The sequence below is a fragment of the Erinaceus europaeus genome, chromosome 1 (genome assembly GCF_950295315.1).
Source record: "Erinaceus europaeus chromosome 1, mEriEur2.1, whole genome shotgun sequence".
Classification (NCBI taxonomy): Eukaryota; Metazoa; Chordata; class Mammalia; order Eulipotyphla; family Erinaceidae; genus Erinaceus; species Erinaceus europaeus.
This window is the reverse complement of record NC_080162.1, coordinates 86,002,712-86,016,978: the sequence shown is the minus strand read 5'-3', so window position 1 is coordinate 86,016,978 and position 14,267 is coordinate 86,002,712. Positions and strand designations below refer to the sequence as shown.

Here is a 14,267-nt window from a genome sequence, read left to right as displayed (position 1 = left end):
GACTGGTTATGGGGGGTTAGGGGGAGGTGGTGTGCTTAATAATTTAAAAGAAAAAAAAATTTTCCCTTTTTTTTCTACTCTATTTTTTAACCCAAATTAAGTTATAGTCACCTCCTTGGTGTCACTGCTAGGACCCCTTATTGACTGGCCTACTCAAGACAGAAAATCCTACCATTTCCAGAAGATGTGGTCAGAGCTCAAGCCACTAGCAGTTTCTAGTCCGCCATCATCTGCGAACCCCTGCTAAGGAATTTCTAACCTTTCCAGCCCCTTTTTGCCTTTCTCTGCCCTTTCCTAGCCATTTCCATTTCAGACTTGTTACTTCCAGGTCTGCCCTTTAAAAGCCTTGGTCTGTGGTCCAGGAGGTGGCACAGTGGCTAAGGCACTAGACTCTCAAGCATGAGGTCCTGAGTTCAATCCCTGGCAGCACATGTACCAGAGTGATGTCTGGCTCTTTCTCTCTCTCCCCTTTCTCATAAATAAATAAAATCTTTTTAAAATAAAATAAAATCCTTGGTTCTCTGATCAATAAATAATTGAATTGTCTCTCCACCACGAGTCTGTTCCTGAGTCATCTCCCTCATGTCACTGAGTGAGTAGCAGCCCAGGCTTGCTCTACTCACGTTCTCTCCAACCCAGAGAGTACGTGGGAAGAGGCTCCCCCATGGTAGTTCGGCATGCACACACCTTCTTCATAGACTGAATGATTTTCTTTCTGCATTTATCATTTATTTCCTCTGTTTTCCATTAGTATCTGTGTTTTATTCAGCTCACGATTATGAGTGATTTTTTATGGCACCATGGCCTTCTACAGCTAGTAGAAATTATAGTTTATGTGTATATTAATAAAGATGCATTCAATAAGTAAATAAACTTAGATGAACCCACATATGTGTTCAGAGAGGTAAGGGACAGCTTCAAAAGAAATGTGACATTTGAAGGCTGAGCCTTGCAGGATGAAGAGAAGGTGGACAGCAGAAAAGAATGGGGGTATGTTAATCAAAGGAGAACATCTTTGAATGGTTGGAGAGGAAGATGAGGTATCTGAGATGTTCTAAAAAGAGATGTGTTTGGAAGATAAGGCTTAGTTGAAAGCTAGAATTATGTTCTTTTGTTTGCATCTTCCCCTATTAAGAAAAAGAGAGAAGAAAGCACCACTCATTTATCATTAGAGAAATGCAAATTTAAATGACAATGAAAGACCAGCTCACATCTGAGAGAATGGCTTATACCAGTGGCAAGTGTTGGAGAAGTAATGGAGAAAAGGAAACTCTTGTTTCATTGCTGGTAGGAATTCAAACTAGTGCAGCCCCTTTGGAAGATTGTATGGAGAGTCCTTAAACAAATAAAAATGGGATTGCCTTATGATCCAGCAATACCACTCTTAGACATTTATCCAGTGGATACTCAGACACTAATTTGAAGGGATATAACACCTCTATGTTCTATGCTGTATTATTCACACTATCCAAAGAGTGGAAACAGTCTAAATGTCCATCAACAGATGACTAGATACAGAAATTATGGGATATATATTCCATGGAATACTACTCTGCAATTAAAAATGGTAATATTGTGTCCTTTGGGACAAAATAGTTGGAGTTGGAGGTAATTATGTTTAGAAAAATAAGAGATGAAAGACAAGTACAGAATGGTTTCACTCATATATGGAATCTGGAGAGTTTATTTGCATGAACTTAGCAAAAAAAAAAAAAGATCCAAACAAAACAGAAGCAAGAAAACTATTCCTAAAACTTGTGAGAATTATCTGTGGGAGAGTGGGGATACAGAACATTGGTGATGGATGTAGTATGGAACTTTTTTCATCTTAGGGGCCAGGTAGAGGTCCTGGTTGAGTGCACTTGTTACAGTGTACAGGGATCTAGGTTCATGCTCCTATTTCCCACTTGCAGGGGGAAAGCTTCACAAGTGGTGAAGCAATGGGGCAGGTGTCTCTGTCCCTCTCTGCCACCCCCTGCCCTCTCAATTTCTAGTTGTAACTATCCAATAAATAAATCAAGATAATTTGTAAAAAATTAATATTTTTAAAAAGAACTATTGTAATCTTACAATACTGTAACATACTATAAATAACTAATAATTTTTTTAAGAACTCTCTATATATTTTAATTTATTATATGGCATCATCGTTACCATACATATGTTATATCAATCATAAGCTAAATGCTAATGATGTTATATATTTGGGTTTTCAGAACTTCGTGTTCATTTTTTCACTATATATATATATTTAATTTTTTAAATACTTATTTCCTTTTGTTGCCCTTGTTGTTTTACTGTTGCAGTTATTGATGTCGTTGTTGGATAGGACAGAGAGAAATGGAGAGAGGAAGGAAAGACAGAGAGGGGGAGAGAAAGATAGACACCTGCAGACCTGCTTCACAGCTTGTGAAACAACTCCTCTGCAGGTAGGAGCCAGGGGCTTGAACTGGGATCCTTAAGCCAGTCTTTGCACTTTGCACCACGTGCACTTAACCCGTGTGCTACCGCCCAACTCCCTATTTATATATTTTGAAGGGGCACGTTTTTTTTTTTTTATTTCTTCACTCAGATGTCCAGAGTTCCTGAACATTTCTGTAAAATGACATTTTTCATAGGCATGGTGAGGTCTTGTTTTTATGTTATTCCTTTGGAGACCAATGATTTGTACCTAAGACAGCCCTCTCCATATTATTTTGCCCTGAATGTAATAAGATTGGCTTGGAGTTCTTACTTCAAGGAAATACCAAAACCTCCAATACGTACTCAATTACAGTTTTAAAGTTAATTCTCATAATACATTTCCTTCTGCTTCCTGCTGGAGCAATGTGAATAAAGCTCAGATCTCAGGCAAATGATATGTTATGTACATCTTTTCAAATTTATGAATAAGGTCACATATACATTTTTTAAAACAATCCTTTTTAGGGGGTCGGGCGGTGGCGCAGTGGGTTAAGCGCATGTGATGCAAAACACAGGGACAGGCGTAGGGATCCCGGTTGGAGCCCCCGGCTCCCCATCTGTGGGGGAGTCGCTTCACAGGCGGTGAAGCAGGTCTGCAGGTGTCTATCTTTCTCTCCCCCTCTCTGTCTTCCCCTCCTCTCTCCATTTCTCTCTGTCCTATCCAACAACGAACAACATCAACAATGGCAATAATAATAACCACAACAAGGCTACAACAACAAGGGCAACAAAAAGGGGGAAAATAATGGCCTCCAGGAGCAGTGAATTCATGGTGCAGGCACCGAGCCCAGTAATAACCCTGGAGGAAAAAAAAAATCCTTTTTGATAATAAGTGTAGAATAAAATTTCAAAATGTCACCAGTAAGCAAAATTACTCATTTTTCTCTCCCTGGTGCTCCCCTTGGCCCCTATGTGATTTCTTACTGAAGATGAAAAAATTTAAAATTACTTCAGTAATTCCAAGTTTCAGTTCTTGTTTTTCTCTCTGCCAGTAATAGTTTTCCAAAGTGAATCAATTTGCCTGTGGCTAATGCACTATAGCCAGAAGAAGCATTCCCATTCCTAAATGCCCTTCATTTTCTAGGTCAGTAGGGAAAAAAATAATAAAAAGGAATTCCCTTTTAGCCTGCTTTTCCCTCAGATTGTAGCCAAAATGAAGTTTAAGCTTCTTCAAGTGGAGTTTCTGGATACAGAATTGTTCTTCATTCCTCTCCATTCTGTTTACAGAGGAAGGTCAAGAGTTTCACTTCCAGTTGAGTTCAATTTATGAGACCCCCTACAGGTCGTCAGAGAGGAGAAGAGGATGAGAGAAGACAGTTATGCCTCTCCTTTTAGGTTACCCAGAAATCTATTGCTGCTGTGCAGATGGGTTCTTCTTCACAGCTCTCTTCTTTTTTGAGTTCTGGTCACAGATCCCTCTGTTGCCCTGCGAGACTCATTGCAATAAAATTGTTAATTCCCCTTGATTGACTGATTCTCTGAGCATTAAGTAATTGTCCATCCCTATCTTTTTAAATTTTATTTATTCATTTATTTTTAATTTTTTTAAATATTTATTTATTTTCCCTTTTGTTGCCCTTGTTGTTTTTCATTATTTTTATAATTATTATTGTTGTTGTTATTGATGTCATCATTGTTTGATAGGACAGAGAGAAATAGAGAGAGGAGGGGAAGACAAAGAGGGGGAGAGAAAGATAGACACCTGTAGACCTCCTTCACTGCCTGTGAAGTGACTCACCTGCATGTGGGGAGACTTGAACCAGGATCCTTAATGCCAGTCCTTCCCTTAACCCACTGCGCTACCACCCAACTCCCTATTTTGTTTATTTTAAGGTCTATTATCACAGATATGAGTATAGTTGTTCCTGCCCCTTTTTGTAGCCCAATAGCTTATATGATGGTTTTCCATACTTTCATTTTGAGTCTGTGTTTGTCTTGCTGAATTAGATGGGGTTCATGCAGACAACATATGGTTATTTGTGTTTTCTGATCCATCTTCCTACTCTGTGCCTTTTAATGAGTGATTTGGGTCCATTGAAATTTACTGATATTATAGATTTGAGGTATTTTAATGCCATTATTCTAAACTTTTATAGTGTTCCGATATTTAATTTGTAATTTAATTTGTAAATATTTAATTTTAGTATGTAATTGTTTATAGAAGGCCTTTCAGAACTTATTGCAAGAAAGATTTGGTGATAGTTGATTCATTCAACTGTTTCTTGTCACAGAAGGTCTATATGCTTCAATCTAGTCTGAATGACTTTCTCATTGAACACTCAATGTATATGTTGCCATTCTCTTCTTGCCTTGAGTGTTTGTGTGAAGAAATCTACTGATAATCTTATGGGCTTACCTCTGTAAATGATTCTTTGTTTTTCTCTTGCAGCTTTCAGGATACTTTCTGCTTATTCCTTTTCATTCTAAATATGATGTGTCATGGTGTCTTTAAGTCTTTGTTAATTCTGTTTGGGACTCTCTGGGATTCTTGAACCTTTATGTCCTTTATGTTGTCTAGAGTAAGGAAGTTCTTAGCTCTTATGTCCTATACAATGCCTTATTCCTCTTCCTTTCTTTCTTCCTCTGGTAGGACAATAATGCATCTATTACTTCTTTTGAATTCATCTCATATGCCTTTGCTGTTGTTATCAGTATCTGTTAACCTCTTTTTTAGTACTTTTACTTCTTTCTTAGTTTTTCTCTAATTTGTCCTTGATTTTGCTGATTCAGTTTTCTGCTTCATTTATTCTGTTCTCTCTCCCCTTTGTTGTTTTCTGTAGCTCAACTATTTTGTTACTGTGTTCCAATATTGCTTTAGCTTGTTTATCTTGTTGTGTTCTTAGCTCAGCTATTTCAGCTAATTACCTTGAGATAATTAGTGTTTTCTTTCAGAGTCTCATTTATTGTTTCTCTATTTGTTATGATATTGCCTACAAAAGCTTCCCTTACTCCTGTAATTATTGCATGGATTAGTATTTGGATGTTGTCCTCATTTTTATATGCTTCTACGTTTTTGAGATATTTTTCTGGACTTTTGTCCTGGTTCATTTTTCCAATGTTTCTTTTGTGTTTAACCATTATATTTGGTATGAAGTTCCTACTTCACTGCTTTTTAATCCACTGATCATACTTGCCTGGATTAACTTGTGTCTAAGAAATAAGGTATTTAAGTATTTAAGTGTTCACAGTGGCAAATCTTAACAGTTGTTTCTATTTTATCTCAATCCCTGAAGTGAAGCACAGTGGTTTTTAAACCCATATTATGTTGTTTCTGATTTGTATGTTATTTATCTTCTCTGCATGCCATGGATTCCTGAGGGATTTTTAACTATAAGTAGATATTTTAGCTTAATCACTCACTCGTGACCAAGAGATAAAACAGGGTGGAGGATAGATAGCATAATAATTATGAAAAGAGATTTCCAAACAAGAGGATACAAAGTGCCAGGCCCAATCCCCTACTCCTCCCACCAGCCAGAGCTGAGCAGTACTCTGTGACCCTGTGAGTTTCTGAATAAATTCTGATTGTATTTGGTGAGTTCTGAGGCAATTATTCACCATTTTTCTTAGTTTATCAGGAGAATGAGGTGAAATGGCTCCTACTATACAGCAATACCTCTAGACCACTGGGAAGGTAGAATCCAGCCAGTTCTGTGCCCCCTATGTCAATATAGGATTTCCCTGCTGCTGACCAAGTCTCTGAGGGACAACAGCAATGGAGATTCACAGTTGTAAATTGGTGAGTTTTAGGTGATTTTCTCCTCCCTTCAATAGTCTTTTTGTTGCTAAAGCTCAGACCAAAACTGGTGCATCAGCTGATAAACTTCTGGACTTGCACTAGTCATTCCTGATTAACCCCAGCAATCTCTCCCTCAGTCCCTCTCTGTCCATGGGCCACATGTGTTTGCACTCACCAGTGGCTTGCTAGTTTCTCTAAATGATCTTGGTCTTATCTTGTTGCTATCTCGTATGATCCTCTTTACTCTTCCTAGTTGATTGGGAAGAGCAAAAACAACTCTCCTATTTTTACATACTCCATATTATAAACAAAAGGGGTGGGGGCTAGGTATGTTTATGCTAATATAGTTCTGATTGATGAGAAGTTCATCAAGCAGTTATTGATCAATCCTTGAAGTTCTTTACCTTACCCAGCCTGGGTTCCTCTCAGAAGTGATGCATAAGGGTATAAATAAAACATAGGTGCCTCTGGACTTTCCTAGTACACCACCTGAAATAGCTTCCTTAGTCTGCTTAGTTCTTTCTCAGACTCCAACTGTCTCCATGCACATGATTAATTTTTATATTATTAACAAACAACAAATCCTCTCAAATTATCCTCATTTGAATGTGCCATCTGTTATTCTTCTGTGCTATCTATACCCAAACCAAGGGATGCACACTCTCAACCAGAATTGATACTAGATCAATTACTCTAAAGTGATTCTAAGTGTAGGTAGATCCTTTCAGTTCATTACCTCTTGAAACTGCCTATTTTATTATCAGGTAGACTTAACATTACACATTTATTTCCTACCTAGCACTGAATTTGACCTTTCTGGGACTTCTGTACTCTCAATGTTCAACAAGGAATGATTGATTCTGAAGCCAGCTTCTGTGAAAAATGGAGGAAGAGACCCGAAAGAATTTACCCTTGAGATAATTTAGTAGGAAGCATATAGCCATTGTTTCGCTGGAACATAATAGTTATATTTAGATTCAAAAGTTTTAAAAAATCAGACAACTGGGACTGAGTGGTGGCTCATCTGGTTGAATGCAGATGTTACAATGCACAAAGACTCAGGTTAAAGTGCCTGGTCCCCACCTGCAGGGAAAACTTTACAAGTGGTGAATCAGGGGCTGAAGGTGTCTCTCTCTGTCTCTCTCCCTAGCTCTCCTTTAACTCTTGAATTCTGACTGTCTCTATTCAATAAATAAAGATAATAATAATAAAAGAAAATCCAGAGAACTTCTTGACATTTTAAAAATAACTGAAGAACTGTTATATGCAAACAGGGTTATCAGTATTCATATCTGAAAAGTATATAAGATCAGTCACTTAAAATTTAATGGAAGTAGATTTCAATTCATCCAAAGGCATTTTATTTATTATTTGTCTTTTACTACTAGGCTTACCTCTAGGGCTTGGCATCTGCACAATTGCACTACTCTCAGAAGTCAGTCTCTTTGTTTCTCTCTCTCTTTTGATAGAGAATGAGGAAAGAGAGAAGAGAAATACAGAGAGAGAAGGAGAGATATATCACAACACTATTCCACAACTTGCAAAGGTATCTTGTGCCAATGCTTCCATTTAATAGCAGGAGCTCAAATCTTGGTCCATGCTCATGAGAACTTGTATAATCTACTAGATAAGCTATCTCCCAGCCCCCCAAGATATCTTTTGTCAAGCTAGTGACGCGAGAGATTACCCAGGAACCAAGTCATGGTGGCGAGGCTGTTCAAGTCTTTATTCATCCAAGTACCCCAGAGTCAGGTGATAGCACACCTGGTTAAGCCACGTGGCACAAACCACAAGGGCCGGCATCAGCCATCCAGTCTGCACATGATCCTTGAGGCCAGAAAACGGAAGACGGGAAATGGAAGTGGCTTGACAATACCATACATGGTTAGGAAAGGGGCGGAGAAAGGTGAAAGGGGACTGGGAAAGGTAGGGACTTCCTTAGCAAGTTTTGCTAGGGCTTTAATACCCTGTGGTATTAATTAATTAATAATAATAATAATAATTAATTACTAATACCCTGTCGGAAAATAGGGTGAAGACCTTAAGTCATTTATTAGACAAAGCAGAACATTGATATGTTGATAATAAAAGAGCAGGTCATTGTATCAAGGAATGCAGGGTGAAGCAGGAGAGCTGGCTTAATGTTTTAAAGAATGCCGCACCCCTGGAAGCAGAAAAATGCAGGGTTTCTGGAGACAGGGAGTGGCTGACAGGGATGCGAAAACTGGGATCCCTATTTTCTCCCCAGCTCTACCTTAACAAGAGGGAGTCTGACATGGAGATTACTTCCCTCAGTTCCCCATTTTTCAATGGGAAAAGCCTCACCATGCTCAAACTGGCTCTCATAGTATTTCCAGCAATCTTTATAACACTCAACTGTGATATGCTGAAGTCTCTAACACTTGATAGAATCCAAGGATTTCATAGTTGTGTTATTGGAGAGGATTTGGACCTGCTGCATTTGAATGTCTACTATATCCAGGCTCTGTGCTCTTTGTATTTAATTCATTATCACACTAATACCCACAACCACATGAGTATGTTCCTGTTTTCTGTCATATGATGAAAAGAAGGAATTCAGAACATACAGAGGCTAAGCAATTGACCATGGTCTTGCAGTCAAGTAGTCACCAAAGTAGAATATTAACCACATTCTGTTTGATTCCAAAACTCATATATCTTAATTTCCTATTGATGGCATCAGAATAATATGGGTAACTAGGTGAACATGTAAAAGTCCTGGTTCTTTTCTACTTCTTTTTTCTTTTTATCAAAAGGAAATACCAAAAAAAAAAAAAAACAGGATTAGTCGGGTACAATTCCACACAATTCCCAACACAAGAGTTCCATATCCCACCCCACCCCCCATAGATTTCCTATTCTTTATTCCTCTGGGAGTATGGACCCAGGGTCATTATCGGATGCAGAAGGTGGAAGGTCTGGCTTCTGTAACTGCTTCTCCACTGAACATGGGCATTGACAGGTTGATCCATACTCTCAGCCTGTCTCTCTCTTTCCCTAGTGGGGTGGGGCTCTGGGGAATTAGAGCTCCAGGACACATTGGTAGGGTTGTCTGCCCAGGGAAGCCCGGTTGGCATCATCTTAGCATCTGGAACCTGGTGGCTTAAAAAAGAGTTAACATATAAAGCCAAACAAATTGTTGATTGATCATGAACCTAAAGGCTGGAATAGTTCAGATGATGAGTTGGGGGGGGGGGTTCTGTTTTGTAGTTAGTAGGCCTGTTTTAGCTATATTCCAAAGGGCCCACGACTATACTAGTTTTCTGTTTGTTTGTTTGTTTGTTTTTCGGAGCCTGAAATCTGATACGCAGGTGGATCCATGTTAATGTCTGGGGAGATGATGTTATGACTGGAAAAAGGACCAGAAAGCTGGATCAGGGAAGAGAGTAGCTCCCAAATATGGGAAAGGCATGTAAATATTGTTGACTGTAAACCCCATTGATCTGATCTGATCTGGGGCCCATATTCAACTTAGGAGCCTTTGTGACCCCTGCATCCCTGTAGATTTGAGCTCACATTCTGTGGTCATGAGTAGGAACATTCCAAGCTGCCCCAATTTCAGGACCACTCTTCCTCAGGTGGAACATAGAGTATGTTGTCCAGCCTTTTATACTTCCATGAGTTTCGCCTCTGTTTGTTTGTTTATTGTTTTGTTTATTTTAACTTACCAAATTATTCTAATTCACACTAAAAGTCAAAAACTATTGCTTTACTTTTTTTTTTTTATTCTTCTGTTGTTGCTACTATCATTATCGTCACTATGCATTCCCCTGTGGTTCCAAAGGGCTATTGTTTCTGTGAAAATGACTATTTTTCAAGGTCAGCATTATTTTTTCTCCTTTCAATCTATGATACTGATTAGTCATCCTTACCCAGTTCTCTACCACCAGCCCTGCTGCCTCAGTCTACCCTGTTTGGTTATCTATTTTATGAGTTCTGTCCTTGAGAAAGACCAAACTCCAACCTGAATTTCCCTTTAAGCCATGAGAACAGAAAGTCCAATCTAACCTCTTTCTCTCTTTGAAAGATGAATATGGGAAGCATCCATCAAGCTTCATTGGTTCCCATTTAAACTTCAGTAAATAGCACAGTTGTTATTGTAGATGAGGCAGAATGAGTCTTTCATTTCTGACTAAATAGAAACCATTAATAGTTTCAAGGGATTTTAGGTTTATTCTGTTTTGAGATTGGAAGACTGGGTGACTGCTTCTGAGAATGAATCATGTTTGGGGATTGAGGAAGCTGGGTAGGAAAGAACAACAATCTGATCTTCCAAATGATCTGATGCAACTGGAACCATCTGACTGTGATTTTTTCCCCTTGCACATGTCCCAAAGGAAGCTGGCCAAGAAGCAGAAGGAGACACAGAGCGGAGCCCAGAGGGAAATGGGGCCTGTGGCTTCAGCTGACAAGCCCACCACCAAGCTCAGTGCCAGTCGCAATGATGAAGGCTTCTCTTCTAGCTCACAAGACGTTAATGGATTCAGTAAGTTGAGTCAACCAGGGTAAGGGGACATATGTGGTCTGTCTTGGCTCTCATCTCAACTGTGGTCTCCTCAGTGTGGTCAGGTGCTACAGGGTTAAAGAAACATTTCTGTGGTGTGGTAAGTATTCTAGTTGGTGAAGATATAGGGCAGCCCATCCTGGGACAAAATGGAGAACTAAAACATCTACCCAAAGCAGATGGAAATTAATGTAAGTCATCTTAAGTACCTGTGCACATAGATAAAGACAGGTTAAAAACTAATAATAGGAAAAAAAAAGGAGGGGGGAGGAGGATGTGGTTATGCCATTAAGGAGAATATTTCTCACTGAATGAGATGTCTTATCAAAATAGTGTTTCACATAATTTATGTAAGGTATTTGAGTTGTTTGTTATTATTGCCTCTGCTTTGAGTACTTAGGAAACTGAGATTTAGAGAAGTAACTTGTTCAAATCCCATGACTAATAAGTAATCTGTTCAGACAACTAATATTCCAGGTGACATTTAATCAGGAGCATGTGAGTCTTCATGTGTAGTTTAATCCAGAACTAACTTCTCAAACTAACATGAGTGGCTAAGATTTGTCTATGGGAGAAATTAAGAGTCTGGTAATATCCAAAGTTACCCTGATCATCATACTCTCAAGAGTATATTTTGTCTTCCTATTAGGTGGGGAACCTGAATTTAATAGAAATTCTAGATTCTCATTTCCTGCTCCAAATTTGAGTCTGCAAGAAATCTAATATGAACATCAATAAACTTCCTCTATACACTATATCATCAGCAAATAGAAGAAAAAATGTTTTGTAAAAGAAAAAAAAACACTTAGATATAAACATTTTGTGATGATGGTATCATTAGAGAAAGGAAGTAAATTCTAACTGACCAACTTCATCCTCATCGCAACCCTGTGAGATACTTAATCTTATCTCTTATTTTATCATAGATTATTCATGACTCAATTGTTTGGCATATATCCATAGAGTACTACAGTTAATATTTGATAAATCATTATCTCATTGTGATTCAGAACCATTATTTCTTTATTTTTAATTTTTACTTATAAAATGGAAACACTGACAAAACCATAGCATAAGAAGAGTGCAGTTCCACACAATGCCCGCCACCAGAACTCCATATACCATCCCCTCCCCTGTTAGCTTTTCTATTCTTTATCCCTCTGAGAGTATGGACTGGGAGTCATTATGGGATGCAGAAGGTGGAAGGTCTGGCTTCTGTAATTGCTTCCCCGCTGAACATGGGCATTGGCAGGTGAATCCATGCTCCCAGTCTTTCTCTTTCCCTAGTGGGACAGAGCTCTGGGGAAGCTGGGTTCTAGGACACATTGGTGAGGTCTCTGACCTAAGAAGTCTGGTTGGCATCATGGTAGCATCTGGAACCTAGTGGCTGAAAAAGAGCTTGGATAGAAAGCAGAGCAAATTGTTGACTACTCATGAACCTAAAGGCTGGAATATTTCAGATGAAAATTTGGGGTCTCTATTTTGGAAAAATCTAGTAGGTCTATTTTAGATATATTTCAAGGGGCCCATGACTTTACTAATTTTTGCCTGTACTTGACATCTAATATATAGGTGACCTAAGTTATTGTCTGGGGTGGATGGTGCCATAGTTGGAAAAAGGACCAGAAAGCTGGATCGAGGCAGAGAGTAGCCAGAGCCATTATTTCTAATCTCAAGTACAACATAGAATCCATTAGAGAAAATTTTCAAAATATATTTTTAAATGTTATTGGGAGTTAATGGTTTATAGTAGTTATAGACACATGTGTAAAATTTCTCATCTTACCATAATAGATGTCAACAAAACATTATCACCCCCTAACTTTGGTCCTTTTACACCATCATGGACCAGAACCCCAATGCCCACCCACCAGCCCCTTTTTCTGTCCTCCTTCTCCAGAGTGCTATGTTGTGGTATAATACACCAAATCTGTACAAGCTTTAGTTTATGTTTCTAATTTCTATTCTTGTTTCTTAAGTTCTGCCCAAGAATAAAATCATTTAGTATTCATCCCTCTCTTGCTAGCTTATCTCATTTAACATGATTCCTTCAAGCTCCATCCAAGATGGAGTGAAGATAGTAATTTTATCATTTTTAATAGCTGAGAAGTATTCCATTGTGTATATATACCACAACTTTCTTAGCCATCATCTGTTGGACACCTAGGTTATTTCCAAATTTTGGCTATTGTAAAGTGTGATGCTATGATATACAGGTATTATCTATGTATATAGGTATATATAGATCTCTTTGTTGGATTCCTTAGAATTCCAGAAAAGGAATTTGTAGGGTCATAGAGTGGGTCCATTTATAGCATTCTGAGAGTTATCCAGACTGCTCTCTACAGGGCTTGCACCAATTTATCATACATTCCCAGCAGCAGGGTAGAGTAGTTCCTTTACCCCTGTAACCCTTCATTCTTACTGTTCTTTCTGATATATAATATTCTCACAGGAGTGAAGTGGTATTTCATCGTTATCTTTCGTTGCATTTCTCTGGTAACCAGGGATACTGAGCATTTTTTCATATGTCTGTTGGTTCTTTGAATCTCTTCTTTGGTAAATATCCTATCCATATCCTCTCCCTACTTTTAGATGAGGTCATTTGTGTTTTTATTGCTGAGTTTGGTTGAGTGTTTTTTTGTTTTTTTTTAACCAGTGCACTGATTAGCTCTGCCTTATGGTGGTGCAGGGTATTGAACCTAGGACTTTCAAACCTCAGGCATGACAGTCTGTTTACATAACCATTATGCTATCTACCCCTGCCCTGGTGAGCTCTTTATACATTTTGGTTATTAGTGTTTTGTCTGATGTATGGCATGTGTCATCTTCTCCCATCCTGCAAGGTGTCTTTGTTTGGGTGGTGGTTCTTTTTGTTGTGCAGAAGCTTTTAAATTTGAGATAGTGCCACTAGTTTATTTTTGTTTTTGTTTTCCTTGCAGTTAGATTTGAATCATAGAAGATGACTCTAAAACTTAGATCAAAAAGAGTTAGACCAATGTTTTCATCTAAATATTTAATCCCACAATGACCTTGGGTCCATACTCCCAGAAAGTTAAAGCTATCAAGGGAAGGGCTGGGATATGGAGTTCTGGTAGTGGGAATTGTGTGGAGTTGTACCCCTCTTATGGTTTTGTCAGTGTTTCCTTTTTATAACTAAAATAAAGAAAAGAAAGGGAGAGACAGACAGACATCTGTAGGACTGCTTCACTGCTTATGAAGCTTTCCTCCTACAGGTGGGGAGTGAGGGCTTGAATCTGGGTTCTTGTGCATGGTAATATTTACACATTCTCTAGTGCATTACCACCTGGCTCTGAATAAACTATAGATTTATGACAACTTAAAAATAAATAAGTAAATAAATATTTGATAGATTCTAGTATAAAATCCAAATCTTTAATCTACTTGGAGTTTACTTTTGTGTGATGAAATGTATTGGTTCAGGTTAATTTTTTGTATGCTTCAACACTATTTTTCCAACACCATTTGTTGAATAGACTCTTCTTTTTTAATTTCTTTATTGGGGAAAATTAATGGTTT

The 14,267-nt window shown here is 38.3% G+C and overlaps 1 protein-coding gene across 11 annotated transcripts in view; it reads left to right on the top strand.

Annotated features, from left to right (window-relative positions):
* PTPRT (protein tyrosine phosphatase receptor type T) overlaps positions 1-14,267 on the top strand; it is a 1,549,072-nt gene that overhangs the window by 1,358,047 nt on the left and 176,758 nt on the right. For all 11 annotated transcript variants that reach the window (XM_060190244.1, XM_060190260.1, XM_060190255.1 and 8 more), the window contains one exon: positions 10,561-10,709. In XM_060190244.1, the coding sequence (XP_060046227.1) occupies positions 10,561-10,709 (149 nt within the window). The remainder of the gene's footprint in view (positions 1-10,560; positions 10,710-14,267) is intronic.